The sequence below is a fragment of the Ornithodoros turicata genome, chromosome 6, assembly GCF_037126465.1.
Source record: "Ornithodoros turicata isolate Travis chromosome 6, ASM3712646v1, whole genome shotgun sequence".
Lineage (NCBI taxonomy): Eukaryota > Metazoa > Arthropoda > Arachnida > Ixodida > Argasidae > Ornithodoros > Ornithodoros turicata.
Window position 1 is genome coordinate 21693174 of NC_088206.1, and position 27622 is coordinate 21720795.

The 27622-nt window shown below is 45.1% G+C and overlaps 1 protein-coding gene across 4 annotated transcripts in view; it reads right to left on the bottom strand.

Moving 5' to 3' along the window:
* The window catches only part of LOC135396408 (tyrosine-protein phosphatase 99A-like), a 187803-nt gene extending 164005 nt beyond the window's left edge, over positions 1-23798 (bottom strand). For 2 of the 4 annotated variants that reach the window (XM_064627368.1, XM_064627367.1), the window contains exon 1: positions 11441-11619. In XM_064627368.1, coding sequence (XP_064483438.1) covers positions 11441-11576 — 136 coding nt within the window. In that variant the 5' untranslated portion in view covers positions 11577-11619. Of the gene's footprint in view, positions 1-11440; positions 11620-20165; positions 20482-23708 lie in introns of those variants that run through there. The other 2 variants (XM_064627370.1, XM_064627369.1) reach the window with 2 other exon arrangements.
* Positions 23799-27622: the final 3824 nt, after the last annotated feature.

Genomic DNA, 27622 nt, shown 5'->3' on the forward strand with positions numbered 1-27622 from the left:
CATTCGGTGAATAAGCGTGAAAACATGTAGGAAATAATCTAGATAGGGCGTCCTGGAGTTCCTCGCTCTACACTCTAAGAAAAAAGGGCGTGAAAAGGTGGTAACTTCTATAGTTACCACTTATGTAAGTCAACATAGCGTCTCACAAGGGGTGTAAAAGGGTGGTAAAAGCAATGATCATATATCCAAATTGCTACAAAAAGGCGTACGCCCCTCTCGCTCACCGAATCTCAAGCTGTAACCCTATCATTCGTAGGTAGCAGGTAGAACTTTTCAACCTTTTAGGCACAACATATGCGACAACTATTACCTCCTAAAAGGTATAACTGCTCCACCCTTTTTTTCTGACAGTGTGCTGTCTTTTTTGAATTTTACCAAGCTGCATGGATCTCTATTATCCTTTAATCGCTATTATGGATCGAACTTGGCGCTCCCCACAGTGGCCTCCAGCTACCGTATCGAAATGAAGTCAAACATGGATGCTTATTTTGGTTTCTGCACGATAGCTCTACCACTATCCAGAGACCGCCATGTTGGAGCAAAATATGCGTGGCTATTGTTTTATTATTACGATATTGGTGGCTTTCATCGCATAAAAGCGCTGTCGTGCGCCGACGAAGGTTTTGTGTTGATCTGGATATACGGTATGATAATTAACGCAAAAAGGCGTCGTCTCTCTCTCTTCGAATCACGCAAGCGATAACCCTATCATTCGTGGCAATGGTTCGCAACAACAACAATAGACGCTGACGATGAGATGGGGTTCGCGCAGAGCGTGCTATATACGGTGAAGTTATCTTTTAACAGTGTAGGCGCCAGGTCATGCACGCTATCTTGACTATGAGGAGACTGCCGAACTCCTGGCGTTTTCTTCGCGCAGCTTCTGCGGTCCACGTCAGGGGAATAGTTAAGGCAGTTTTACTTATGGGCTCGAGAAGCGCCGTGAACGGTGATGAACCCTACGTGCGGCAGCACTTTAGTCCGCTGTATAAGAAGATCGTGTGCCCAGCATAAAATAATCGGAGGAGACCTTACTCCTTTCCTCGGGATCCTTTCCAATGGATCCCGGCTCATGTTGGCATCAAAGGCAACGAAAGAGCGGACCAGTTACCATCCTCAGCACACCTCAGCTGCAGCACTTCCTTACCAGTTCCGGACGACGCCGACAAACAAATGACCGTTAGTCAGCTATAGCTGTGGTGCATCATCCTGGGATACGGGACATCATGCAAAATCATCGACCCTTTCTTCCCAAAGGCTTCCCCCGAGCCATATACAAACCACGCTCCATAGGTTACGCACAGGATCTGAGTTCACAACTTCGCCACTATGCAAGATTGACTCTGCAGGGATGATATGCCAGCTGTGGTCACTGTCATCAAATCGAAACCATCGAACATATCTTGAAAGAATGCCGCACATACAACACTATGAGGGGAAACCTACTTTGCACACTCCAGGACTGGCACATTGGCGAACATCCTATACCCCGAAGGTTCTTATGCAGAACGATCTACAAAAACTCGTAACATAGTGTGTTTTATCCAGGAAACGGGGCTTGCGCAAAGACATTCCACCCACAGTGCACTTCGGTCTCATCAGTTTCATTCATTCTGTACATACTTCACCTTCAACCATTCACCTTTTTCTTTTTTTCTGCTATAGTCGTGACGATGCCCGCTCGCGTGTAGTCAACGGCGGCAATCCAGTTTCGACATTGCCCCCGCTGTTTTTAAAGTGCATACTGCTTGCGGTTCAATCAGTGCACTTAGTGCGGCTACAAGAAAAGCCGCAGGTTACACTACACTGTTTAGCACGAGGGCTTGTCAATAGAACTAGATAACCCTCTTAACCGTTTGAACTCTCTTCTGACTACCTCCTTGGGGTTTGACGGCGTTTTTATATTTACACGTTTTAAACATTCAATTCTCATTTTCGTCTTCAGAGGGTCTCTTTAGAACAGTTCATCCTGAGGCAGGACTCGATCATAGCCCGAGTAACACGTGCGGCTCCAAATGACGCTATTATGAACTACGATATCACATTATACGACAACATGCGAAAATGTTTCGTACACAAAGTATACAGTGAACACATTGAACTGAAAGTAACCATTTAATCATTTTGGGTGCACGGGACGGGAGACCGCGACGTCCCAAAGCAACGAAAAAGGCCATCTAAAATCCCGCCCACGGATACCCAACAAATTGCAGTTGAATTGCCAATCACCGTCACCAACCCTTTCATCTGCCTCAAGCCGTACCATTTTCAGCCGCCGTTTAATGTCTCCGTTTACAGTGGACGCATCTTGTTTGTCTATCCACGATGGGGCCGGTTAACGGAACACTTTCACCGATAATCACTTTCCTCCGCCGGCGGCTGTTGGCTACTTTCATTATTAACTGCCAAGTGGGTCGGTCTTTCCTTCTTGGCGTCGTTAGCCGTCCATCAGGACGTATGTACTTATGTAGTGGCAGCAATTTGAAGGAAAACTAGAAAGCGCATGCGCATCGAAACATTTCCACCCGTGTCAATGTAAGTACAAATCTTAAAACACGACCTCACCATATAACACGCTGAAGGGCACACAGTGATACCGTTGTTACTCATGCTTGATGGAAAGCGCGTGCCGTGCGCCTTTTTGTGACAATTAACGCAACTGCATAAGTGTCATAAAAAGGCGCAAGCCTCCCTTTTTAACAAACCAGTGAATCAGTCGAGGACACTGAGCACATCCTCCTCAGGTGCTCCAACTATGCCGACAGTTGCAGGACACTAGAAGCAAGTCTGGCTCGCCTGGACTCCCGGTCATGTGACCTTGTAAAGCTCCTGGGTCCTCAGCCATTCAATCATCAAGCGGCTGCATTGAAAGAGCTCCTACATTTCCTTGAAGAAACGCATCTGATTGACATTTTGTGACACTTTCTGGTCCCTCGTTTGTGGCAAGTGTTCTCACTGGTTCGGGATGTTTGTCCCCCCTCCCAAACTACTGGGTTTTCTCCCTTTTTTTTTTCCCTTCCACTAACTGTGGCTAAGTGGTCTGGGGTAGCCAGTCTGACTTCGTCGTGCCTTACGTACCCATTTTTTTTCTTTCTCTATCACATCGCCGTTTACGTTTCCGTATTCTTTATATTCCCCTCATACAGCAGAGGAATTTCTGTAAGTGATATGGAGGAGGACAAATAATGTCTACCTTATATGTTTAGTAACGGCAGCGTATTTAGTTTTTGTTAATATTGATTGGGGCTCCTGTATATACAAGCTTGGTAGAGTTCCGAACTGCATATGAAGCCATGTAGTTATTATGAAACATAATGGATCCGAAATGACTCGAAAACAAAATTGAGAATTGAATATATCAGAACCGAAAATGCAGTCTTGCGATGCACTATCAGTTTTCTCCATAGGAAGTTTTCTCATAGGAAGGAGTGAATTTTTCAACGACTGCACAAGCGATCCAGAAACCATCCTTCAATTTATTTCTTTTCTGCGCACGCGTTCCTCCTTTGGCACCCTTCCAATAGGTCGAGGTACTGGTATCTCAAAAGACTAGAACAACATACTGAATAGCCTAGGCCTGTGCGAATATTCAAACTTTTCTCTAATACCAAAGCGAATAACTCTTTATTCAATTCGATTTCTCAATCAAATACGGATTTCTATATTCGAATTCCGAATCGAATCGATCTTTCTTTCAAAACGAATATATTCGAATAGTTCCGAGGCAGCACACTTAAGGCTGCTTCTAGTTCTCAGTCTCAAAGACAGATGAAAGGAAGTCCTCTACCTCACACGCAGAAGACGCGCACGAGAACACATACTGCTTCATTGCAAAAAATACGAACACCAAGCAAGACGTCTAATGGGAAAGGTGAAGGACATAAGCAACCCAGCACCATTGCTGGAAACCCCAAATTTACCCCAACGGACCAGTGTCCACATGGCATGGAACAACAACAACAACAACATATATATTCTGATGATGAAGTGTGGAGGTTTTCCACTCTGGGAGGTTCCACTCTCCACTCTGTGGGAGGTTTTCCACATGGCTAAAAACCCGAAGGATTCTACTGGAGTTGGACTTCTTTTATTCCTATCTGTCTGTCTTTATTTTAGGGTACCCTGATGCCATTACCTTTTCTTTCTTTCCTTTTTTGACATCACGTCACGTAATGCCGAAAGAAGGCACATGAGAGGGCATAAAACAAACTGAGCGCTACTTCATATTGTGATCCGTATATCGCGTGTGTACACGCTGTACGCATGTTTATATCTGTACATATGCTGCATGCAGACTTGTACGTATCTTGAATACGTACTCAAAATACAGTATTTTAAATACTTTTCCCGGTATTTTGGTACTCTACTCAATACTCTTTTGCGACAAGTATTTTTAATGTATTTAAAATACTTTTTTCGGTATTTGCTACTCAGTACTCAAAATACTTTCCTTCCTCGTCAAGCCATATCCAGCACGCTTCCCGCCGTGCAGAGATTTTCAGCTCACAGGAATTTAACCCCCCTTTTCTTCTTTTTCTTTTTTTCGGGAATGCGCGAATCTGTCATTTAGCCTCTTGTACAATAGGCTGGTCCCAAGCCTGGCCTTGCTTGTGAATAGCAAACTTCGTCAGAAAACCGTTCTTATTCATATTGCCAGGTGAATCACCAGGGGATTAGGTACAAGCTAATCCCGGCATTTATTTCCTTGGTCATCAAAGCAATAAACATATGCCAGAGGTTGAAAGACCCGAACTGACATACAGGAGGGATTACGAAGTTTTGGGTCAGAACATATCAACAAAGTTGACTTGGGTTCACCAAAGGTCACCAAACATTACTTGACACCAAGACGTTGCAAATGAAAGATATGCATGGCTGATGAAGTTTATTCCCTTCATTTGTAAGGCCACGTTCAGAATACGCGTTTCACTTACTGCTAATACTAAGTACTTTAAAGAGTATCTTAAGTACTTCTTAGAGTATTTAGTACTCTACTCAAATTACTTTCAGTTTTGAGCATTTTGTACTCTATTTTAAATACTTTTTCCGTAGAGTATTTAGTATCTTATTTTAAATACTTTTGCGCAGTATTTTGTACAACTCTGGCTGCATGTCTATCCGGTGCGGTTACACATATATACTTTTCGCGTGGTATTTGCTTTGACTGTGTGTATATGTCGTTTTTGTCATTTCATTTTCATTTTTTGTCATTTATAGTCATTTTTGAACGTTATACGCCCGCTAAACTGATTTTTGTTTGTTTTTGCTTTTCTCTTTTAGATTACTTGCAAAGTGTATTAAGTATGTTCATGTTGTTCAGTGTACTAACTCTTTTGTATTATGTGCTCTTCTCATTTCTTTCTTTCTTTGTTTTCTCTCATCATGCAAATGTCACTGTATTTTACTTGTATTTTATATACTGTATTTACTGTTTTTCCACTGTAACTGTATGCATGTAACTATACTTAACGCAGGGAAACATCCCACATCATCATCATCATCCATTCATCTATGTTGTTGTTGTTGTTGTAACTATATTGTAATTGTAACTGTTTCTTCCCACCACCCATGTAATGGCCGTAAGGGCCCTTGGGGTAAAATAAATAAATAAATATGTATATGTATTCGCTCCGGGTTTAAAATAATTATTCGCACATGTGTGTGTAGTTTTCTTCCTTTGGCACTGCCCCAAAAAGTTGAGGTACTATAGTAAAAGAAAACCATCAGTGCATCAGTATGGCGAGTAAAAAAACAGACCACAGAGCAAAAAGCCATTACCGACGTGGCGTTAAATGCAATTCAAAGCCCGGAATCGTGGCACGAAAACAGTTTCCATCCACAATTTGCGTGAAATAGAGTGCAAGAGACTCGAGAAAAGGGACGAAGGTCGTCGACTCTTTCTCTTGTTGCGAAGCTGTGTTTGTTGAGTGTATCAAGTCGCTGAAGCATGCATGACAGCGGCCGCGCGGGCGTTTCCTGCTGGTTCTTCCAGGTGCTTCTTTTTATATATTGCGTCGTTACAGTATACTGTATTCGGGTTGTTCTTTGCCTCCCACACACGCAAGCCGGAAATGAGGCATTCCCACGCGCCGTCTATGAGCTGTGCTGTACGGCCATGGTGTATAATTGCAGGTGTAATAGTACCAGAGGTGAACAGAAAACGGCGCCACCCTCCGAGTCGCCCTCAGTTCCGTTTGTCTTTAAGTGCCTGTGCTAAGGAGCTAATATGTACAGAGGGAAGGGAGCATGAGGCAAAATGAAGAATAGAAAAAGACAGATCTCGAGTGAGGCACTCAAAGTACTGTATTTCAAATATTACCGTCTTACTGTGCACTTTTTTCCCCCCGAAACGTACTTGTACTCTATTAAAAATCAGGGTGTCGAACCGAACCCGAACCCGAACCGAAATTTTCATGACACTGCTGAACCCGAACCGGAGCAGAACCGTAAAAAATAATAGCGGTAACCGGTTCGCAACAAAACGGTTCGGACATAAAAGAAGTCAGCATAAGAGTTCCTCTCTATCCCCGAACGAAGGCACATTGGTATCATCATCACGCGCCTATATCATGGATTTCAGAAATTTTCACCTAGCAGTCAGACGACGACGTATAGTAAGTATACTTTAAGTGTCTTTTTAACACGTTGAAGCGCAGTTGTCCTTGTGAGCGCCTCGGCTAGCGCCCCACGCACGCGGTGATGCGGCGTCTACTCTTCAGAGACGAGGTGCCATCACTCTTAGAAATGAGCTTCACCGCATAGCACGCTCCTAGCCAACCACCATCTCGAATGGTATCGTTATCTGCCCTGATTTGTTGAAAACGGGAGGCGTACGCCTTTTTTGTGACAATTATGAAGAGCATAAATGTCACAAAAAGGCGTACGCCTCCCGTTTTCAACAAATCAGGGCAGATAACGATATCATTCGAGATGGTGGTTGGCTAGGAGCGTGCTCCTAGCTCCTATTTTTAAGAGTGCACGCGGACGAATGAAACAGGAATGGAGTAGGCCAGTTATGTAGCTCTACAGGACGAATATGTGATCCAATAAGCGCCCAAGATTTCCCTTTACACGTGAGCAGTACAAATTAAACAAGTCAGAAACATGAGAAGTGGAGAAGGAGCGTACGCAGAACGGTGCCTGTTTGATTGGTCGTGGTTTGAAGAGTAAATGTGGTTCTTCTTATTGGTAGTGCAGTTGTGTCGTGACACATTGCCTTTGTGTTGTGGATAAACTAGTACACTGCTGTGAGCTCGGACAGAGTAAGGCTGGCGGCTTATTTTCAACATGCTTCAGTACGGTTTCAGATCGATTCACGCTGCAAAGGCAGTGTGCCGGCAAGTACTGTCGTCTATATGTTACGCTGTCCATCTTATTAGGCTTCCTTTAAGTGTATCTTGCTGGCACTGTGCGTGTGAAAAAAGAGATTTTGGGAACCGAAAGTAGCAGGACTACACCGCTTCAACAGCGTGGACTCTATTTGGAATAAGTGTTCATCCATTTCTCATTGCTCTCGCTAAAGGGCTACCTCACCTCTAGGGAGTTATTAGCCACGCATTTCCTGATAAATGCAGTTTTATAGAACATATAAAACGGAAGCGTTGAACCGGTTCGCGAACCGGTTCGGGGCTGCGAACCGGTTTGCGAACCGGTTCGGTTTTTGGCGTGGCCGAACCGGAACTGAACCGGAACGAAATCAAAACAATGCGAACCGAACCCGAACTGAACCCGTATTTGTTGCTCTTCGACACCCTGCTTAAAATACTTTCTTCAGCATATTCTACTCGAGCCGATAATGTGTATGCTTAAAAAAATGAGTAGTCATTTTCCTGACCAATACTACACTCTCAGAAAAAAGGATGTGAAAAGGTGGTGAAAGGGTGAAAAAAGGTGAAAAGAAGGGCGTAAAAGGGTGGTAAAATCAATTATCATATATCCAAATCGCTACAAAAGGGCGTACACACCCTCGCTCACCGTATCAGAAGTGGTAACCCTATCATTCGTGGCAGAGAGTAAGGTAGCAGGTAGAACTTTGCAACATTTTAGGCACAACATATGCGACAAATATTACCTCCTGAAAGGTATAACTGCTCCACCTTTTTTTCCTGAGAGTGTATCTTAAATACTTTTTGAAGTTTTTACTACTCTACTCTAATTACTTTCTTTTCGAGGTATTTGTACTGTATCTTAAGTACGATCTTTCTTCAGTCTTTAGTATCGCACTCCAAATAGATTTTTATAGTATCTTGTCAGTGTCTGATGTATTATCAATGTAGTTCGGATCACTTCGGGCAGGATAACCGATGCCTGCAGCGAGGAAGCTGTGCATTATATTTGATTATCTTCTCGTTCGAACGTTTGTCTCCTCTGTGAAATGGTGGAGTTTCGACAAAGAGCGCAAAAAAGTCGAATTCCGTGTTCGATATTCAATATTACAACAGCTGGAAAATTAAGAACATCGTCCACACGTGTAGAATCAACTGTTGTGCATTACACTGTAGGGATAGTAGCGGATTGAAGAAAAGTAAAATTGAGCCAGAAAAATCTGCTGCTGCGTGACAGCGACCTATACGAAACACATCTTGCACAGCGATTGTACGGGAGCGCCGGCTCTATACTCTTCAGAGGCTTTTTCCTGTCCCGTCATCTTACGACGACACCAATTTTAGGGTGATGACAAACCGAGGGAAGTTGACGAACATTGTTAACAGGGTAGGACAAAAGAATCATCTTCGAGAACCAAAGGAATTAATAAGAGATGTTTTACGCGCATCGATGTTCACGGGTTCCAAATAAATATATGTTCTACTTCCTATATTTGTTACTTCTGTGTTAAGCTAAGCAAAGCACGATTCGGACGATGGTTACTTCCAGGAAATACTTTACTTGCAAGTTGACATCGGAACTAAAGGGAAACCGACGGTGTCATTTCAAGTATCCACTAATCATCAACATCACCATCCTCCTCTTCATTGGCATCATCATTACAGGAGTTTACTGGTGCTATAGGGATGTCGAGTTGCGGGCCTCACACTAGAGCCCTGCACGGGTCGTCTTTTCCGTGTCCGACCCGGCCCGGGCGCATCGAAAAATGGCCGGACCCGACCCGGGCCCGGTGACCCAGTGAGTAGAGCCCGGTCCGACGCGGCGTCTAAACAAATAGAGCCTTGCCCTGCACGGCCGGCCTGCCCCGGTGACTCGGGGAGTAGATCCCGGCCTAGTATTTCCAGCCGTGACGTACGCATTTCTGGCGCTTATCAAACAAATTTATAAGTAAATTTATAAGAAGAGACGACAAGGCCACAAACATACAAGTGATGGCGGTTTAACATCGTAACAGCATGAGACCAAATTAAATCCAGAACGCACGCGGGCATGGCCGTTATCGTTACCATATCGTTACACTGTCAAGTTTTTGCGGAGGTAGATGATGCTGTCGACAAACTCCTTCTCCCAGTCCCTACCCCTCTCACCAAGCTTTGCCAACATGGTTGTGAAATACGTGAGGAGTGAGGATCAATGTGAAGTGGCTTTGAGAATGTTCTAGAGGGTCGAATCATACGCATAATGCAGTCTCCTTTGCTTGTCTTTGCAAAATATGCACAGGAATGACGCAAGCGCATGATGATATGAACTAATAGACCTCCATTGTGTGGAATTAGCCGCGTGACCCGGCCGAGCCTGACTCTCGGAAACATGTTTGTGGGCACGGGCCGGGCCCGGCCCGCGGTGGTGGCGTATTTTGACGGCCCGCGGTGCCGGTGTATTTCGTCGGCCCGGGCTCGGCCGGGAGCACACAGCCAATCACAAACCCGGCCCGGGCCCGTGCAGGGCTCTACCTCACACTAATGAAGCCAAAATCTCCATTTTATTTTTTCTTAAAATCAAATCAATCAAATCAATTAAGTACTTCGCACCACGTCACCCTCGACTCGTGCTGCAATTACGAGGCCGTTCTGTATCGTCTCTGAAAACGAGGTCTTCGTCTTCATTTTCCAGACAACGCCGACAACATTCAGCTTTTCCCCCCACGCTGTTACGAGCATTCGTCCCTTCCTTAACTCACCATACAACAGAAAACGCGCCGCATGAATTACCGGAAACGGGAATCATCTCCAGCATACACTATATAGACGCGGAGCGAGCGCAAAATAGGATCCTATATGCGCAGACACAACGCTGTGAAGGGACAAAGGCTACCTTTGTACCGTACATAAGGCAGTGTTGTGCACATAGAGAAGCTACCATCACAGCCTCGTCAAGGTCTGCTTGACGACATTGCTTGGCTTGCCTAATTGTTGCACATATACAGGACTGCCGTTGTTTACTGCCTAGTATATCTCGCACGCATTTTCTATAAGCGACGAAACTTTTCCGACAAAGTATGCGTTGTCACGAAGACAGGCTCCACGCCTTGTGACTTCGGCAAGACAAAAACGCCGTGAGTATCTTTCTAATTTATGTTTCCTGCTCTTTGGTATAGACCGCTGTCGACATCGACAACGTTACAAAATGCCCCGCCTGAGGTCCCGTGTTGCGAGGCGCACAAATACAGGGAGGAGGCATGGCTTTTCTACGTCATTGTTTCATCGTTCAGATTAAACACAATTGATGCTTCCAGGCTCTCCTGTGGGTTCTTTCCCTTAACTGTAAAGCATAAAATAAGAATGATTTCTGGTTTCACACGAAAGCACGACGTGCCTCGAAAATTACGCCATAACGTCTGATACTTCGTTAGTCACTGAGTCCGTTGACGACTTGACACATATCAGGAATCGTAAATGTTCCTTGTTCGGAATACAGTTAATACACAGCGATGCGCACCAAATATACGAGAATCCAGTAATGTTCCCAGAAATCGGCCTCTGGGGGGTACCGAGCTGCGAAAGGGGGGGGGGGAGTATATGTTTACGCATACATGTTTATGGGTATATGCATTGGCAGCCGAGCTGTATTGGGCAACCTCAGAAGTTTCACGGGGTGTTACAAAAAATGAGAAGGTGTAGGGAAATCCCTGCGAGAATCGTTCCAAGCGCAAGAAGTGCAACAGAAGCAACCGAAGAAGCAAAAACACTTGAACCGCACGCGAAGGCAGGAATCACTGGATCGCTAAAACTCCTATAGGGGAGAAAATGACAGGACGGAGACACACGGCCGCTACTCGCTGAAATATACTGGAAGGGTAATCGACGAACAAATTATACTTCACCAAAAGGATAATAAAATACGTCTAAAGGTGCACGACGATCCGCTTGTAAAGTGACAGGACCCGAGGGTACATGAGACGTCTTCCCTCGCCGACTGTCCCGTACACAATTTTTGCCACAACACATAACGGCAACGACTAAAGCAAGAAGTCTATCTCTGAAGCGCCTGCATTGCACAAGGTATCTAAAGAAGAAGAAGACAGGACTCACGAGAGACCCGTAAAGGTCTGTACCTTTGTTAGCGACCATGTTGACAGCCGTCATGAGCACCCACGATTCCAAGCTTTGCTTCAGCGACATCATTACCACATTCATCAACATCATCCGCACGATGTTGCTGGGCAGACACGACACGAAAGACACCACCATTCACTAGCAGACACAGAGGAAACACGCGCTGTTCTATCCACTCCTTGAGCACTGTTCAGGTGGTGTGGAAGTCACTCCCGTGCGGGCAGCGAACTTGCGTCTAGGGCCGGTTGCTGGCGTCTGTTCTGGCCCGGAGTCAAATAGGAGCCGTCCCCGAAAATATCCTCGTGGAAACCGGGTCAGAATTAGTTTGACGGCTTCGGGTGGCCCGAGAACAACATAATGGTCGGACGTCACCCACAACGACGAATGACGCCGTCCCCTCCTTCATTTGAACGTCTCTCGGAAACCCCTTTGTCTCAATTGTCTCGCTCATTTTGAAGCACTGTTTTCTTTGTAATGAATTGCTTTCGGTGACAGCGTCGCCTCGGAGAGCTCATTCATTGCCTTGGCGTTCATGATTGGCTGTCGACAACGCCGGATCTCTTTTTCTTTTTTTCCTTGTGTGTTACATCTCTGCGGTCATAACCTTCTCTGTCTTCGATTTTTTTTATTGAACTTTGTTTATTTCTCGCACACAAAATACTGAATAGCATTTTTCGAAAGCACTGTACGTTAGTGTTCTGCTGGCCGGTATCAGCCCCATCTCATCATCGTATCTTTATGTGTGTGTGTGTTCCGCACAATAGGTGTGCAGAAGATGAGGTCTCCATCAGTTCCTAAACAGTCAGGAACAGATAAGAAGGCGTGCCATCTAAACGTTCGCTGAGAGCATTCAGAATCGTGGGGTGTTCAGACTTCAGACTATGTCTGGGGTATTCAGACTTTTGTAAAGTGAAAGAAATAAAAAGCTTCTCTATGGCAGGCATGTCCCGGCCGTGCATCTTCGCATGTGTACGCATGTTCCTTTACGAACATGCACTTAGGCATTCGTACTGACATCCGAAGGGGCTGGTGCCGAAAATTATTAGGCGGTGATGCAAAAGGAATACCAGTGAGCAGGACCCATAATGGTGACGAATATACCAGGCCCTATAGGTCTTTTCAAGGAGCACTTTCTCACTTGCGCGGGTTGTACTTTATTTATATATTTATTCTTTTTTATTTACTTACGAACCGATATATTTATTAGCCTTTACTTTAAGTTCTCATCCCTGCATCATTGTAAATTTCTGCTATGAATCATATGAGTATGTGCTACTTTAAAGGTTTTCACTAAATGAAAACAATTCCTACTCCGTCAAAAAGACAAAACAAAACAAAAACAGAAATTCCCAGTGTCGGGCAAATGGACTAAAAACAAAGACAAACGCAACGCGTGTTGTTTCCGTGCTGTTCCTTGTACCACGCAAATACCGTTCTGATTTATGTTTGTCTGTTGTTGTTTACCTCGCTTCAGGCGTGTGACCGACAGTGATTGTACATTGCCCAATATAATGTTCTAGAAAGCAGGGACGCATATAGGATGTTTCAGTAATCATGTCAAAAAAATTCTAATAAAAAAATTCAGCTCCATTGGCATTGCGGTCAACGGAAGTTAGTCCTGCTACGTTTTCGCCACACGTTGTGGTAGATGTCACGCATTAATTAAGCTGATTTTGATAATTGAACTCGAAAATGAGCCAAGAGAAGGTAGTGTTTTTCTTCACGAATTCGAGAGCTCATGGCCACAACGAACAATTCCAACACAAATAAGAGCCACGTCATATTACATTTTCCTGTAACACATAAGAGAGTTTTTCATCGGATCTCTATAAAAATTTGACAGCCGCAAATCCGTCGCTCGCCACAGCGCGCTTGCGGAACTGTTGACTCCGCCTGACTCGAGGCCAAGTGGAGAGAGTGCTGTATTATCAACATACCTCTCCCTGTTTGTAAACAAATGACGTCATAGTGTTCGACAGCGCCACCAATTTGGTAGAGTTGAACTACGCTGAAAGAGGGCGAACAAGGTCGCGCCCGAAAGTCACGGTCTTAAGGGGATTACGATGGTCTCTGAAAGGGACGCGACCTTCGGTCCTACTTTTCTTTCAGTAGGAGACAGCGAACAAGTGCCCATTCGTGGAACCCAGCCCTCCCCTTCCGATTTGTTTCGGTTTCAGTCTGTCTACCAACGTCATGAAGACGTTTCTCGGGTAGAGGTCTATTATCATCAACAGCGCAACCCGTTATATCAGTGGCTGCTGGCTATGACAGACACGTAGAGACAAAAATGTGATTGCGGCGTGGCTTACTTTGTTATTGCCCTGGGGGGAGTGCCCTTGGGCGAAGCGAACTGCTCCGCAGCGGCAAATATCATCGTGCGCGCCTAGGCGCGCGACGGATTGCGTGATCGAAAACTTGCTTATTTTAGTTGGTATTTTGTGTTGTGGCCCTAGGCTGTCGAATACATGAACAAAAACGCTACCTTCACTTGGCTCATTTTCGAGTTCAATTAGCAAAATTAGATTAATTAACGCGTGACATGTGTGCTAACTACCACGACGTGCGGCAAAAACCTAGCAGGACCTATAGCTTTGATCCCATAAGCGTCGGCTGTATACCTTTTAATTCGGAATTTTTTGACATGGTTACTGAAGCAACCTTTCATGGTATACATGACATTCGAGTAAACATAAGAAGCCCCCGCCACAACTTCCGGTGCTACGAAGACTTCCGCGACTAAGGACGCTCGGAACCAGCCACCATGCAGAATTATGTCTTTCGCTTTCTTGATTTGTTGAAAACGGGAGGCGTACGCCTTTTTGCGGTGATTTGAATTGCCACAAAAAGGCGCATACGACCCTCTCTCTCTCTCTTCAAATCAGAAGCGATAACTATATCATTCGGCACAGTGGTTGGCGCAGAGCGTGTTTGCTGTGAAACCCGATGTCGTTTTGGCAGCAAGCCGGAAGCGGTGAAAGCAGAATGTGAACGGTATAAAACAACGTGTGGGGGTAAAATTTTGCCGCGTTCTGTAAACGTCGGATGAAGACAGACGAGTCCGGTCTGGCTTCCGCGCGCCGTTGGCTGGGTTATAGAATATCACAATTGTCATCACCTTTCGTCAGCCGACACCTACGCTGAAGTGATTCTGTGCTCAATATCGTTCATGGAGAGACATCAGTGAGCTTTAGTATACCATTGATAAGGTTATCGTGCCTATCGGAACCAATCGCAGTGGTGCGTGACTCAGAATCTTACCCACTGATTGGTTCCGGTTGATACGGTTCGAAGCAAGCCACGTTATCAACGGTCTGCTAAAACTCTCTGCACGTGTACCTATACAGACGTTAGCAAGGCAACTATACTCTCTCACTGTTCTCCCTAGCGACGCTACCGTATTGCTACTTTTTTTTTTTTTAGTTGCGGAGTAGCAATCCCGCTACATTTTAAATTGGTTACGGAAAAAAGTATTTTCGCTACAAATATGGCTAGCGGCGTACTCTTTCTCCGCTAGCATTACTTTTCATAACATAGAGGACGTGGAACACAGAAAAAACGACAGAATCGATATAACGACGAAGCAGTTTTTTTTTTCTTCTCTCGTTGTTCCTTTTAGTTATGACGATCTTCCTCAATTTCACTATCTCTCATAAGCTAAGCGCAGTCAAATACTTAGGAGTATAATTTGCGTTATAGTGTGCATTTTTAACTTTTTTTGTTCACATTTGCGAGCACAAACAGGTATGTGAACATACTGCATGGACTATATAGATATACGGTGCTTGTTTCCGTCATACAATCAGTTCAGGGTGAACACCAACCTGGAAGACCGGGAATTGTCAGAGTATAGTTGCTCAAAAACAGCTCAAGTCAGGGAAAATCGCAGGCAAGGGAATCGCGAGTGCCCGGTTGAGAGGCCACGCCGCAAAAGCAACTCAGAGGCAGAGAGGCCTCACTAATTGACAAGGGTCATAAATGAGGTCTCCCATCTGCAGGAATAGAAATCTGTTCCCGTAAACAATAAGGAAAAACATGCATTTGTATTCTGTTCGATTGAATTCAACAAATGGTTTGTATTATTAAACTATTCAGTAAGTGATCTTAGACGGGTAGAAATCCAGCGAACCGGTAAGGCAGTATGAAGGACTATAGAGCCGCCGATATTTCCAACAGAGATTTAGAAGAACAGTCTGTGTTCGAAATATCGGCAGCTCTAGTCCTGAGGCACTCCCTTCATATCAATAAGTGATCTGTCTTGTGAGTGATTTTTATCAAAACATAGGAGGAGATACCCTTTTGTTTTACTCAGTCAATTCGCTTGAAATAGTAAGTGAAAACCTGCAAAAGTCAGGGAATTTGAAGGCCGCAGTTTGGTAGCACCCTGCAGTTACAAAACTAATGTAAGTGTTGATAACACCTTTCAAACTGTGTTTTGCATCTTCATTGTTCGGAGCAGATATCACCATAGCCAAATTGCACTCCAACGTATACTGTACCGTCGACTTTGCTTTAAGGTGTTTGCGCAGAGTGTAAAGTATTTCTGTTAACACAAAATGAAGAAATTGTACTATAATAATTCGGGAGTCAGTATATGCCAACATGCTTATTAATGCTCTTTTCACACTTGCTTGGCGGCAATACGCAGGCGATTAACTTGAAATCAATTGAGTGCTTACAGCGTCTGGCATGGTTAGGGAAAAGTTACATGGTATATATATATTTTAAATGCTACATTACGGAGGTAATCTCAGACGGATACACTTTTCCTCAGGCACTCATACTCCCGGAAAAAGCGTATTAAACGTAGTTTTTCGTGTCGTCAAACGCTTTATAAAAGAAGCAGTCGGGTGGCTGGAAGAATGGAAGCAGGGGGTAGGCAACAACAGTAACTCGTAATTCCTGTGTGCTTTGGTGCAGTATGCCAACATTGTGGCTGCCTATCCTTCTTGGAGGCGTCAGCCCTGGCGGAAGCATGAGCAAACATGTCTTTGAACTTTTTATCATCTGTTAGCTACTTATTAATGAGTCGATGAGTGGTGGTCGCTTATGATGGCGCACCTTCACCACAGGGAAAACTGTAGACAGTAAAAGGACTGAAAAGTATGATGTTGAGTGATAATGATGCGATAAAAAAAAACAAAAAAAAAGGGGATGGTGATGTTGGGATTCGCGGATATCTCGATCAAAATCCTGTTATTGAAGAGAAACTTCTTGTGTTCGAAACGAAACATTCTGTCGAGAAAATTATTAAATGCCCATACGTGCTATGTGCATTAAATTATGTTATAGATGCTCTGCATCTTATACTGCATCAGTGCTATGTGGGTGGTGTTCGACCCTTTTCGTCAGTTATAAGGACTGCATTGTGGGTTTTTTATCAATATTATTACGAATTACAACCAAAAAACCCGGACTCGTAAGCCATGCCCACCCATGTAATGCCCTTTTAGGGCCTTTGGGCTATGAATAAATGAAATGAATGAAATGAAAAATGCCATTCGGGATGATAATTGGCTAGGAGTGTGCTCTGCGGTGAAGTTCCGTTTTAAGTGTGCCCTAAGTGTGACAGATAGCTCACTCGACTTAAAACTGAATTAAGCAGAAAAGGGTGTGCTGGAACAGCTGCCAACGGGGAAATGTACAAACGCGATGTTTCATTGCGACCCAAAGGTCGCGTTTTAGTGGCTGAGAACAGAGCAGGCACGATGTAGAAACATGTCACATGCAATGACTTCTGTACCCTGTCGCCAATGAATTACTTTCCTGCACTCTGAATACAGAACTGCACCTCATAGCACGGTGTGCGCCAACCATTGCCACGGATGATAGGGCTATCGCTTCTGATTCGATGAGAGATGGGGGTGTACGCATTTTTGTGGCAATTTAGATTTATGAAAATTGCCACAAAAAGGCGTACGCCTCCCTCTGTCCTCCAGTCACAAGCGATAACCCTATCATCCGTGGCTATGGTTTGCGCACAGCGTGCTATGCGGTGAAGTTCTGTTTTTAGAGTGTGCTTCATTTTGCTTGTCGTTACTCCAATGACGTCCCGCAGGATGAGTGGATCCACACCGTTGCAAGGTCACGTCTGTGGTTCTCTGCCCTTATCTAAATAGCCAAGGATCGGAAATATCTGCAACGAGCATTGGCAACGTGTGCCATTGCGCACTGTCAGAGTCCGTACTAGGCCAAAGGGTTAATGGCAGAATCTATCGTTAACAGTTGCATAAAGGGAAAAAGTCAACAGTTGTTGTAGTATTGCATACATGGTATCATAGCGACGATTCTTATACGAACGATTACCGCTGCCTCCCCCCATATACAATATCCTGACTTCACTCAGAGGGGACGACCCAGAAACCCGATAAAAACAGAAAACATGACCAATGCATTGAACAGAGGGTTCAGTGGAGCAGCTTCCTTTCCCATCACGATTCGGGCATCGGTCGTGTGGCTAATAACGGTGGATCCGTGCCTCAAATGATAAAAGGACCACGACTTTCCTGGTGATTTCCAGCGTGTGTTGGCACGGGAGACACTTCCACCCTCTAGGGACCATGATAAAGGAGCATTTCTTATCATTACATCGTTCACCACTATAACTGGTGCAAGTCACGTGGAGTTGCTGCCATTTTATTTTTGCTTTCAAATTCTATTCAATTATATCTATTGGACAGGCGCTGCACAAATAACAGCACCGTGTGTTGGATGCACAGCGAGGTGCTATGTTTTTTCTTTAATTCCGTGTGAGCATCGCGAATCAACTGTGGCTATGAGCGGTGTACAGACGTGGACAGAAAAAGGTCCTGGGCCGACTTCAGGGGAACTGTGCCGACATTCGTCTGGAAAGTCTGCCGGAAAACCTAGGGAAAAGCTCAGATGCCAGGATTCGAACCCGTGCCACCTCCCAGTCTCGGCGTGGAAAGTGATCATCCTAAACCACTATGCCACGGTAGCTGGTTCGAAACCATGTGCAGCTGCAACCACGCTTTTCTTGAACTCTTTCTTTAATCGCTGCTCTATTTTTGCTTTCTCAGATGGTAGACAGCACGCTGTCTTTCAGGCGGCACTTAAACTTCTGTGTGTGTGTGTGTTTTTCATTTCCAATGAACTTCCCCTTTTCGATTTTATTGTTCCTAAAGGTGTTTGCCAACAGCTGTGGGACAGCCATTTCAGCTTTGCAGCATTCCAGCGTGGTCTATATAACTGAGTATGAGCGCTCATTGAGGACGGGACGGGACAGAAAAACCGAGAGACTTTGGCTGACCTCTCTCACACTCTAGAAAGAGGAAGAAGAAGAGACAACCACTAGCGCAATGACAGCTCATACTTAGTCGTTGTACCAACTTGCCCAGTCGTCTACCCTTCTGGTGTATATAAGCTTTCCTCGCAAACTCAATACAACATTCGAACTCAGAATGGTATATGGAGTTGGGCCTGTTGCTACATAGTGATAAATGAAATAAACACCAGACACGTACAAGGGAGGAGGTCGACCATGTCGTTCTCCTCTCTTCTTCTCTCCTCTCATGTCCGTGTCTTTAGCGCTGGTTTGTACATGAATTATAATTGTGTAATAAACAGCGAAAAAATCGGCGTCAACGTGGAGAATTTGTCCTATTTAGAGTTAGGCCATGTAGTTAGACGTATCGTAGTCTTGGTATCCCAATCTGCATATCATGTGCAAATAACTGACCTGGTTTGAAGTATGGATTTCAGTATGGATAAAAATATGCTACTGGGTGGAAGGATTCAGCGATAACACTGTCGAGCACTTCCTTTGTCTTTATCGGCTTTTATCACAGGGTATATAGATAAACATATCTTTTCCCCTCAACAGCTTTGCTCACAGACTGCTCACAGACATGCCAAGCGTTGCTCTCCAAGCAAGAGGCTGAGTCATAGTAAGGATATCGTTATCTGTGACTCACGACCATATTATCGCAAAGACAGCATGAAAGTACCACGATTGTTACCACTTGAACATGTGAAACTTTTCAAGGGATCTTATTTTTGTATCCAGTCCCGAGCGGCTCGTGACTAATCTCTCCATTTTTTTTTTTTACAAATCAATCAATCGATCTTGTTTTCCTTATTTTTTTTTCTTTTTAATATTGAAAAGTTGGTGTGCTACCGATAGTAATAGTTCGGGTTTTTTGGCTTTTTGGCGCGGCTGTACTTTGGAGTGCACTATATTTCTTAGGCAAATTGAGGCTTTGTATGTATTTGTCCCTTCTATGTTGTTCCAGCCTCAGAACGTCAGTTCTTTCATATGCTCACATGTTTGTTTTCACCGCGAAGCAACTGTGGCTATGAATGACATGCAGACGTGGACAGACGGAGAGAGGACAGTAGGAAGAAGTGGGGTGTTGTATGCGTCATGGGCCGACTTCAGGAGGAACTCTGCTGACAACTGCATGGACTATCTCCTACAAATCACCAGGATATAGCCTCAGACAAATTCGAACCCACAACCTCCCCGTCTTCGGCATGACCTCCGAACTATACCACCAGCTGCCAGTCTATACTCGGCCACGTCGCTGGTTCAAACGTTTATTTTGCTGCGAACTCGCGTATTTCTGCTACGCTCGCAGCTCGACTTGAAATTTCTATGTATGGACTCGTTTTAATTCACCCGTGTTTACTTAACCGTGTATTCCGGGGCCTATTGCGCCACTGTAACTATATTTTTTTTTTCTACACATATGAAATGAAAGTTCTTACCATTATAGTAGGCTCCTAGAGCTCCATGTGTGCCAAACAGCAGCGCGACTGCGAGCAGACAACTCGCCGGGAGGAGCATGCTCAGAGTCAGAGCGTGCTCACCAATAAGAGCGACGGCTTTAACCCCAGCAGCAGAGGATCCATGTCACTGATTCTACAACATACAGCAGACACCAACACTCACGCACACGAATTTTCACTGGACACACACTATTCCCGGCGGTGTCGTCATGGCCACATGACGCTCATCTGGGTCACGGTCCGTGGACATAACGTCTTCCGTCTTCGGCTGCAAGCGGGTACCCAGGGTGTCCAACTGTGGAGAAGAGAAAGTGCATGTTCTCGTGCGTTTTGGGATTCAGGAATGCATTGTGCAGAGATTGTTGAAGACATGCTCCGAGCCCACTCATCCCGAATGACATCCTTCTCTGCCCTAATTTCTCGAAAATTAAATTAGTGGCCTTTTTGTAACACTTATGCTGTTATGTTAAGTGTTCAGCGCTTTCTGCAGATCAGGAGCGATAACGGTATGCAATGGGCCAACTATGGGTCTGTTTTCAGAGTGTCAAGTTCAGTAGAGGACAGCAGGACCAGAAGTAGAATGCGAACCCATCAGTTCGACACCACATGTGCACTCTTGAAACATAACTTGACCACATGAAACGATGTAGGTTCACAGAATGATAACGTTAGCATTCTCGATTATGGAAAGTGCGGAGCGTACGCATTTTGGGGACAATTAACGTAACTGCATAAGTGTCCCAAAAAGGTGTACGCCTCCCCTTTTTAACTAATCTGGGGCAAGAAAGTTGTCATTCGGGTTGGTGGTTGGCTAGGATGAGTGCTATGTGGTCAAGGTGGGCCTTTTTGTGGCAAGTATACCATAACTGCGTAAGTGCCACAAAAAGGCGTACGCCTCCCCGTTTTCAACAAATCAGGAGAGAGAACGACGCCATCCGGAATGAGTGAGGGTTGGACAAGAGCGTGTTATGCCGTTAAGTTATGTTTCAAGCGTGATAGCTACTATACCGCTATCACGCAGACATATTGAAATGCTACACTCTAAAAATAGAACTTCACCGCATAGCACGTAGGCGCCAATCATTGTCGCGAACGATAGCGATATCGCTTATGATTCGAAGAGACGGGGAGGCGTACGCCTTTTTGTGGCAATTACCATATATCCAAATTGCCACAAAAAACGTACGCCCCCCCCTCTCTCTCTTTCCTCGAATCAGAAGCGATAACTCTATCATTCGTGGCAATGGTTGGCGCACAGCGTGCTATGCGGTGAAGCTTTGGTTTTAGAGTGTACCGCGATTCCCACAAAACAGGAACGATAATTGTTTGGGTTCAGCGTGCTATAGGTGGTGAAATTTTGTCTGAAGAGTGTACGACAACGCAATCTATTTCCACAAACACACTCGGGAGCAAGGGCTCCTAAAATTGATTTTAGAATCGCATTCCTCCGGGCGCGCTTCCGCCAACATGGCCGAACAATACAATAAAATGCAATGCTCCATACAATAAACACCGAAATAAACTACACGATGCCCACGAAGCGTGGCATTTACAGGCCATGTTTTCCTCTCGAATCTCGTTTGAGGCTATGGTTCGATTCGCAGCCTTTCGCAGATCGAGAGAAAAGGCATCGATCTCCGACGACCTTGCCGCGTCCCCGGCGCTCGAGCAAGAAAGCGGCAAATTTGCCCGTTTAGGCTATCTGGATAGTCATAATGTTAACTGGGCTGCTAGGCTGTGGAAACAGCTCCTTCGGTGAGAGAGTGTTTGGGTTGCTTCAGTCCCAGTCGGACAAATTCTAGCCCATGAAAGCCTTTATCTTCCGTGTTCTATTCCAGTACCGTTTTTCGTGTTGACGTGATTCTGTGGCATTCGCCTAATTTAGACTGTTGCAGAATTTGACTGAGAGTTGACGACTATATGAATAACATCAGAAAATAACGTTAACGTCCATGGGAGCTGGCGTACAGTATGTTTTGAAACCCCGGAACAGGCTCTCGCTGCACTCTATAACAGAAAAAGAAGAAAAAAAAAAACTAAAGGAAAAGAAAAAAAAAGAGAGAGAGAGAGGGAGTAATGTCGATATAAACAGAGGTGGTGGTGGGTGTGTTGAAAGGGCTCGCCGTTGTCGGCCTCACAGCGGTGGGCAACGTAACGACTGACGCCCTGGGGGAATGCGCGTGCTGGGCCGACTTCTAAGGGAACTGTGCCGACATATGTCTGAAAGCGTCTGAGGAACCCGAGAAACAGAATGATAGGGTTATCGCGCTTCTGTTTGGAGGAGAGAGCCGCACGTAACGCCCTTTTCTGGCAATGAACACGTATCCAAATTGCCACAAAAACTTGCATAAATCGCTCAGAAACACGTCATACAGAACGTTCTTTCCCCTGATTTGTTAAAAATGCGAGTCCTGTGCCATTTTGTGACAATTTTCGATTATGTTAATTGCCACAAAAAGGCGTACAGCCTGCTCTCGCCACAGTTACCAGAAACAATAACTGTATCATTCATCGCAAAGGGTGGGGTAAAGCGTGTTATGCAGTGAAGTTGTGAATTTCCTTCTAAAATATTGCAATCTACAATCTATTACATACAATGTGTATGTAATCTATGCGGGACTTTTCTTTCTTCTCTTTTTGCGTTTTGGTTATGACTTTAACAGATCAGTTAAGACCAACAAGTATTTCTCATCAAACACCTCTAGGCGATTATTCGATCGTGATCGCTACAGGTCATGTCTTGTTGAGGAGTTAAAATTAGCTTCGTGTTTCGAGACAGACGGACCTTCATTGTTTATCAAAGTATTCGACGACCGCAGATAAGTTGATCTAACCGATAACTGTGGAGTGTCACGTTGGCGCCTAGAAATGTCCGTCCGAGCTGACTGGTTATACTATCACCAAGTTACGTGCTGTCAGAGGGAATATTGGCCGTAACATGCAGATGTCACGGGCCGAAGAAAAATTGGTTAAAAAAATGATTACAATTTTTTTTTCTTTATCACATCACCATCATTACAAGGGAAGGATATATCCCACGGAGACGGGCTTTAATTACACCGGGAGAAACAGTGCGGTACAAATAACGTTACTGACCTACTGTGAATAATGTCTCCTTTTAGGCAACGTATTGGTGATTGATGTCCGTTAAAGTCTATACCAATTTTCTCCATCTCGTCATCATCATCGTTATCATCTCATGTCACTTTAATCGATGACTACTCTAAGTGACAAAGATAAACAAAACTCTGTTTAAGGCCTTGAGGTTGAAAAAAAGGGAAAGGCAATGAATATAATTATGTTATCATCCGCTTTCACTCTACCAGATTTCACCTACCGCAGTTTGCGCGAATTATAGATTTTCTTCATTTTTTATCCTTTAAGATCAACTGCCCAATCATGATGATTAAAATAAAGTTGTTGTTGTTTAGTTCTTCAAAATCGGCCGATACGCCGATGTTTACGTGCGAATAAAACAAGTCCGTTTCGAGCAACACGAGAGTGGAAAACAATGTAACGTACCGTGGGCGCTGGTGTCCATCGGGCCTCAATGGGTGTCCGACATCGTGCTTATCCCATTGGCCGGGTCCCACCTGCTCTACGAACTTCTCCAACACCGACTGACGGGTGGATCGGACGGGCAGCTGCACACGACCGGCAAAGGGAGAAACGGAACAGTCGAACCGCCATCTATCGCTGGAAGCTGGAGACGAGCGTAGGTGCATTGCGGTGTAGCAGAGAGCTCGTCGGATCCCATCTTGTAAACAGCATTATCAAAGAGAGAGAATATGGATGACTGCAAGCTCTATTACTTTATGGTTACCCCAGCATATAATCACGTGTTTTTCAGAGGGAGGGGGTGTTTTTCAGAACTTATAGACTGGTTGATTTCTCGAAATCACACGGTAATCCGAAGAAGAAGAAAAGAAGGAATAGAAAGAAAGCAAACTGGTCAGGTTGTTTGATGTTTGTCATTGCTTACTACACAGGTGGCATAGCGTTCGCATCGCAAGTTAAATGAAATAAAACAAAATATAGGTTTTATATAGCTAAGTGAAAACTCATGTTTAATGTCGCTTTTCATCTGGAATTGTGGCTGCAGTCGTGTGCAAAGGAACTACAGGAAAGCGGGACAAAGCAGAAAGGCGGGTCAATACGGAAAAATTCTTTGTTCGACTTTTGGGTGGCGTCATCTTCACCACATGCGGAATGTTCATCGAGCAGGACTAGGTGCGTGTGTGGACGAAAATTCATGTCGGTGTACAGAGGCCTTGGATGTTAGTAAGTAAATCACGTTTTTCACTGACGGTCATTAAAATGGTGCACAATCGCATAAAATCTGCAAGTTATGAAACAATTTATAATTGAAATATGGCAGTCGTCGAAAAAGCCAGACAGCGGCGAGAATTTCCACAAATTATAGTTGCGCTGAATTCTGACTGGTAACTTCAGGCAAGGACTATGCTGTAACGATATAACGGCAGGAATTCCCAGTTTTGCAGTTGTATCAGACATGGAGTACTTTTAATTTAGAGAGAACCTGTGGGGGTCAAAGCGAAAAGGGGCAAAGTGGAAACTGATCGTCACTGTTTATGTTCCCACTGACTCCGACCAGAACTCTATAGATAACATTAAAAAATTGATATTTGTTCGTGACACGTCCCTGTACTCATTGTGACCCCAATGGGGCATTCCCACCATCACGATCTGGATCGCCATCGCCACTCCGATCATCACTATATCGTATCATCGTCATCGCTCATCATCGTCATGACTCATATTAGACCCCTTGGCTATGGGGTAGCGTTCCACTCCTAGAGTGGAAAACCTCCCCACTTCATCGTAAAATATAATTGTTGTTGTTGTTGTCTCTGGATGGACTGATGACAAATTGCTTCGAACTTGGATGGACTGTGGCCTGCAAGGTCACAACATTTTACAGCTATATACTCATTATGCACTTTTGAAATAAAGTTTTTATTCTCTCCGTAAGGGAGTATACACACTTTCCACTTTGCCCGCCCAATGGGGCAAAATGAGAAATTTTAGTTACGTTGCAACATATTTTTTATAAAATATATCTAATAAGTAATAACTCGCACTATGGCACACTAATGGTGTTTTGTCAAAGGATGAAAGTCTCGTTTAAGTGTAAAATTTTGCATGTCCATGAGCATTAACATGCTCAAAAAATTCTTGAACGTTAGTATAAGAGCTTTGCCCCTACCTTCCCCTACATACCACAATAAAACGTGTGTCGGCTTCGTTTGCATTTTCTGTTTAGCGAGAGTGTCCTCCGTTTCCGGCGCAGCAGGCTTGCAGGCTTGTATTGCAGAAGGCAGGCGCAGCTGGCCGAGGAGAGCCTCTGTACTCTGTCGCCTGTACCTGAGGTTGCAAAGTCATAACATATGTGTGAATATTTCCCACAGTCGGGGCTGATCTCGACCGTCGCGCGCAAGGGAAGACAACAGGAAAGTGCAACAAAACAATATATTCGTATTACCAGTCTTGTACGCGCTGCTCCGCAGTGAAACCATGCAAACAAGCCCCAAGCGATTTCAAACGCAGTGTAATACCCTAGTCAGACGGCAAACCTTAGTCCGTTAGCGGGAAGGCCGTTACTTCGCCTGTAGTCCAACCATCATTTCGAATGACATCGTTCTCTGCCCTGATTTGTTGAAAACGGGAGGCGTACGCCCTTTTTGTGGCAATTATCAACTGCATAATCGTAACAAAAAAGGTGTACGCCTCCCATTTTCAACAAATCAGGGCAGAGAACGATGTCATTCGAAATGATGGTTGGACTACAGGCGAAGTAACGGCCTTTCCGCTAACGGACTTAGGTTTGCCGTCTGACTAGGGTAATAGTCCTTAACGAAATTCCCGATACGCCTATTACCGTCATTCCTGCCCTCTCCCCACCACGACCACATATTACAATCAACACAGTGATAACAGGCAACAGATGAGTGTCGACAGGCTTGACGAAATACCACAATCACCGTGCCCCCCAAGACAAGTCCCACACCGGAAAGGCTTCAAACGTCGTCCGGCATGTCGATAATCGCGTCCGACTGGTGGTCTTTGGACGAGCATTGATCTCTGACCCCCAATCTCTCTCTCTCTCTCTCTCTCTTTATTTATTTTTTTTTTTTTGACTGTGGTATATTCTGCAACGAATAAAATAGCAAGGTCTCTCCCCTTCCAAGATCCTCCACTCTTGAAAATAGCGAGTCGGAGAATGAGGGGAAGGGTAACGTCTGGCACGTAACTCGTGACGTAGGCCGCCGCAGCTCAAGCAGCGCGTGAGATGAGGAGAAAGGCACGGGGACCTCACGACGTCACGCGAAGCTGCTTTCTCCGACTATTTTACAGCGACAGGCTGCTAAGGTTGGTCCTCACTGCTGCGTTGTGACGCACAGGCATCCGTTCCGTTGGCACGCATCCTCAGTGCTCAACGCAACGCAATGCGCCCGTCGGTTGACGGTGGTTGACACATGTGGTCAATGAAGTGCACCAACGTGGGTTCAGTGCATGGCTATGCAGCACAGACGAAGGCACTACGATTGAACATGTTTGCGTGCTGTGGAGCCTCGATATGGAAGATACGGAAACGGTGACGCTCAGCGATGCTTTCGCTGGATTTCTTGTGGCAGGTATTCCTCGGCGGCTCTAGGCTTTCAGCAGAAATTGAAGGAGACAAGAACACACGTTTTCACGCTGCACTGCCTTTTTATAATCTAGCATCGTCTTGTTACCTCGATTTCGCTGCATTTACTACACTGCAATGCCCATGGCAGCACCACATACACAAAACCACACAACGTTGCTCCGTTGGCCTGCCTTTCAACACCGTCTCGGCTCCACCTCGTCTTCCCTCTGCCCCACTTGTGGAGTGCACGGCGACCTCAGCCACGTCATCGTGGCTTGTGGGCAATACCACCACGAGCGTGCCCTAATGGAACTCTCTATGCAGCGCATTGACAAGCGGCCGTTCAACCTAGCGAAGATCCTCGGTCCGTGGTCGAACGCTGCCCACCAGACGCAGGGCCTTCGTCTTCTGGCGGAGTACTTGTGCTCCACCGGTCTGGCGACGGCTCTTTGAAAGCCCCCATCATCATCCCTTCATCCTCCCCCAACGCGAAATAGGGCAGTGTACCGCCTCAGCGGCGGTGAATCGCCCACCCCATCACCAACCAATGTATGTGTGCGTGTGTGTGTGTCCGTTGGCTGCCATTCAGTGTTGTGCGTAGCGGCGCTTCTGTAATCGCTACTTTTTTTCAGTAGCGGAGGTGTAATTCCGCAACGTTTATTATTTGTAGCGGGAAAGTAATTTCCGCTACAATTTTGAGTAGCGGAACCGCCTCCGCTACATCTACTTTTGAGGGAGAAAATAAAATAAATTAGACGCTAGACTCTAGCGTCTAGAGGTGATT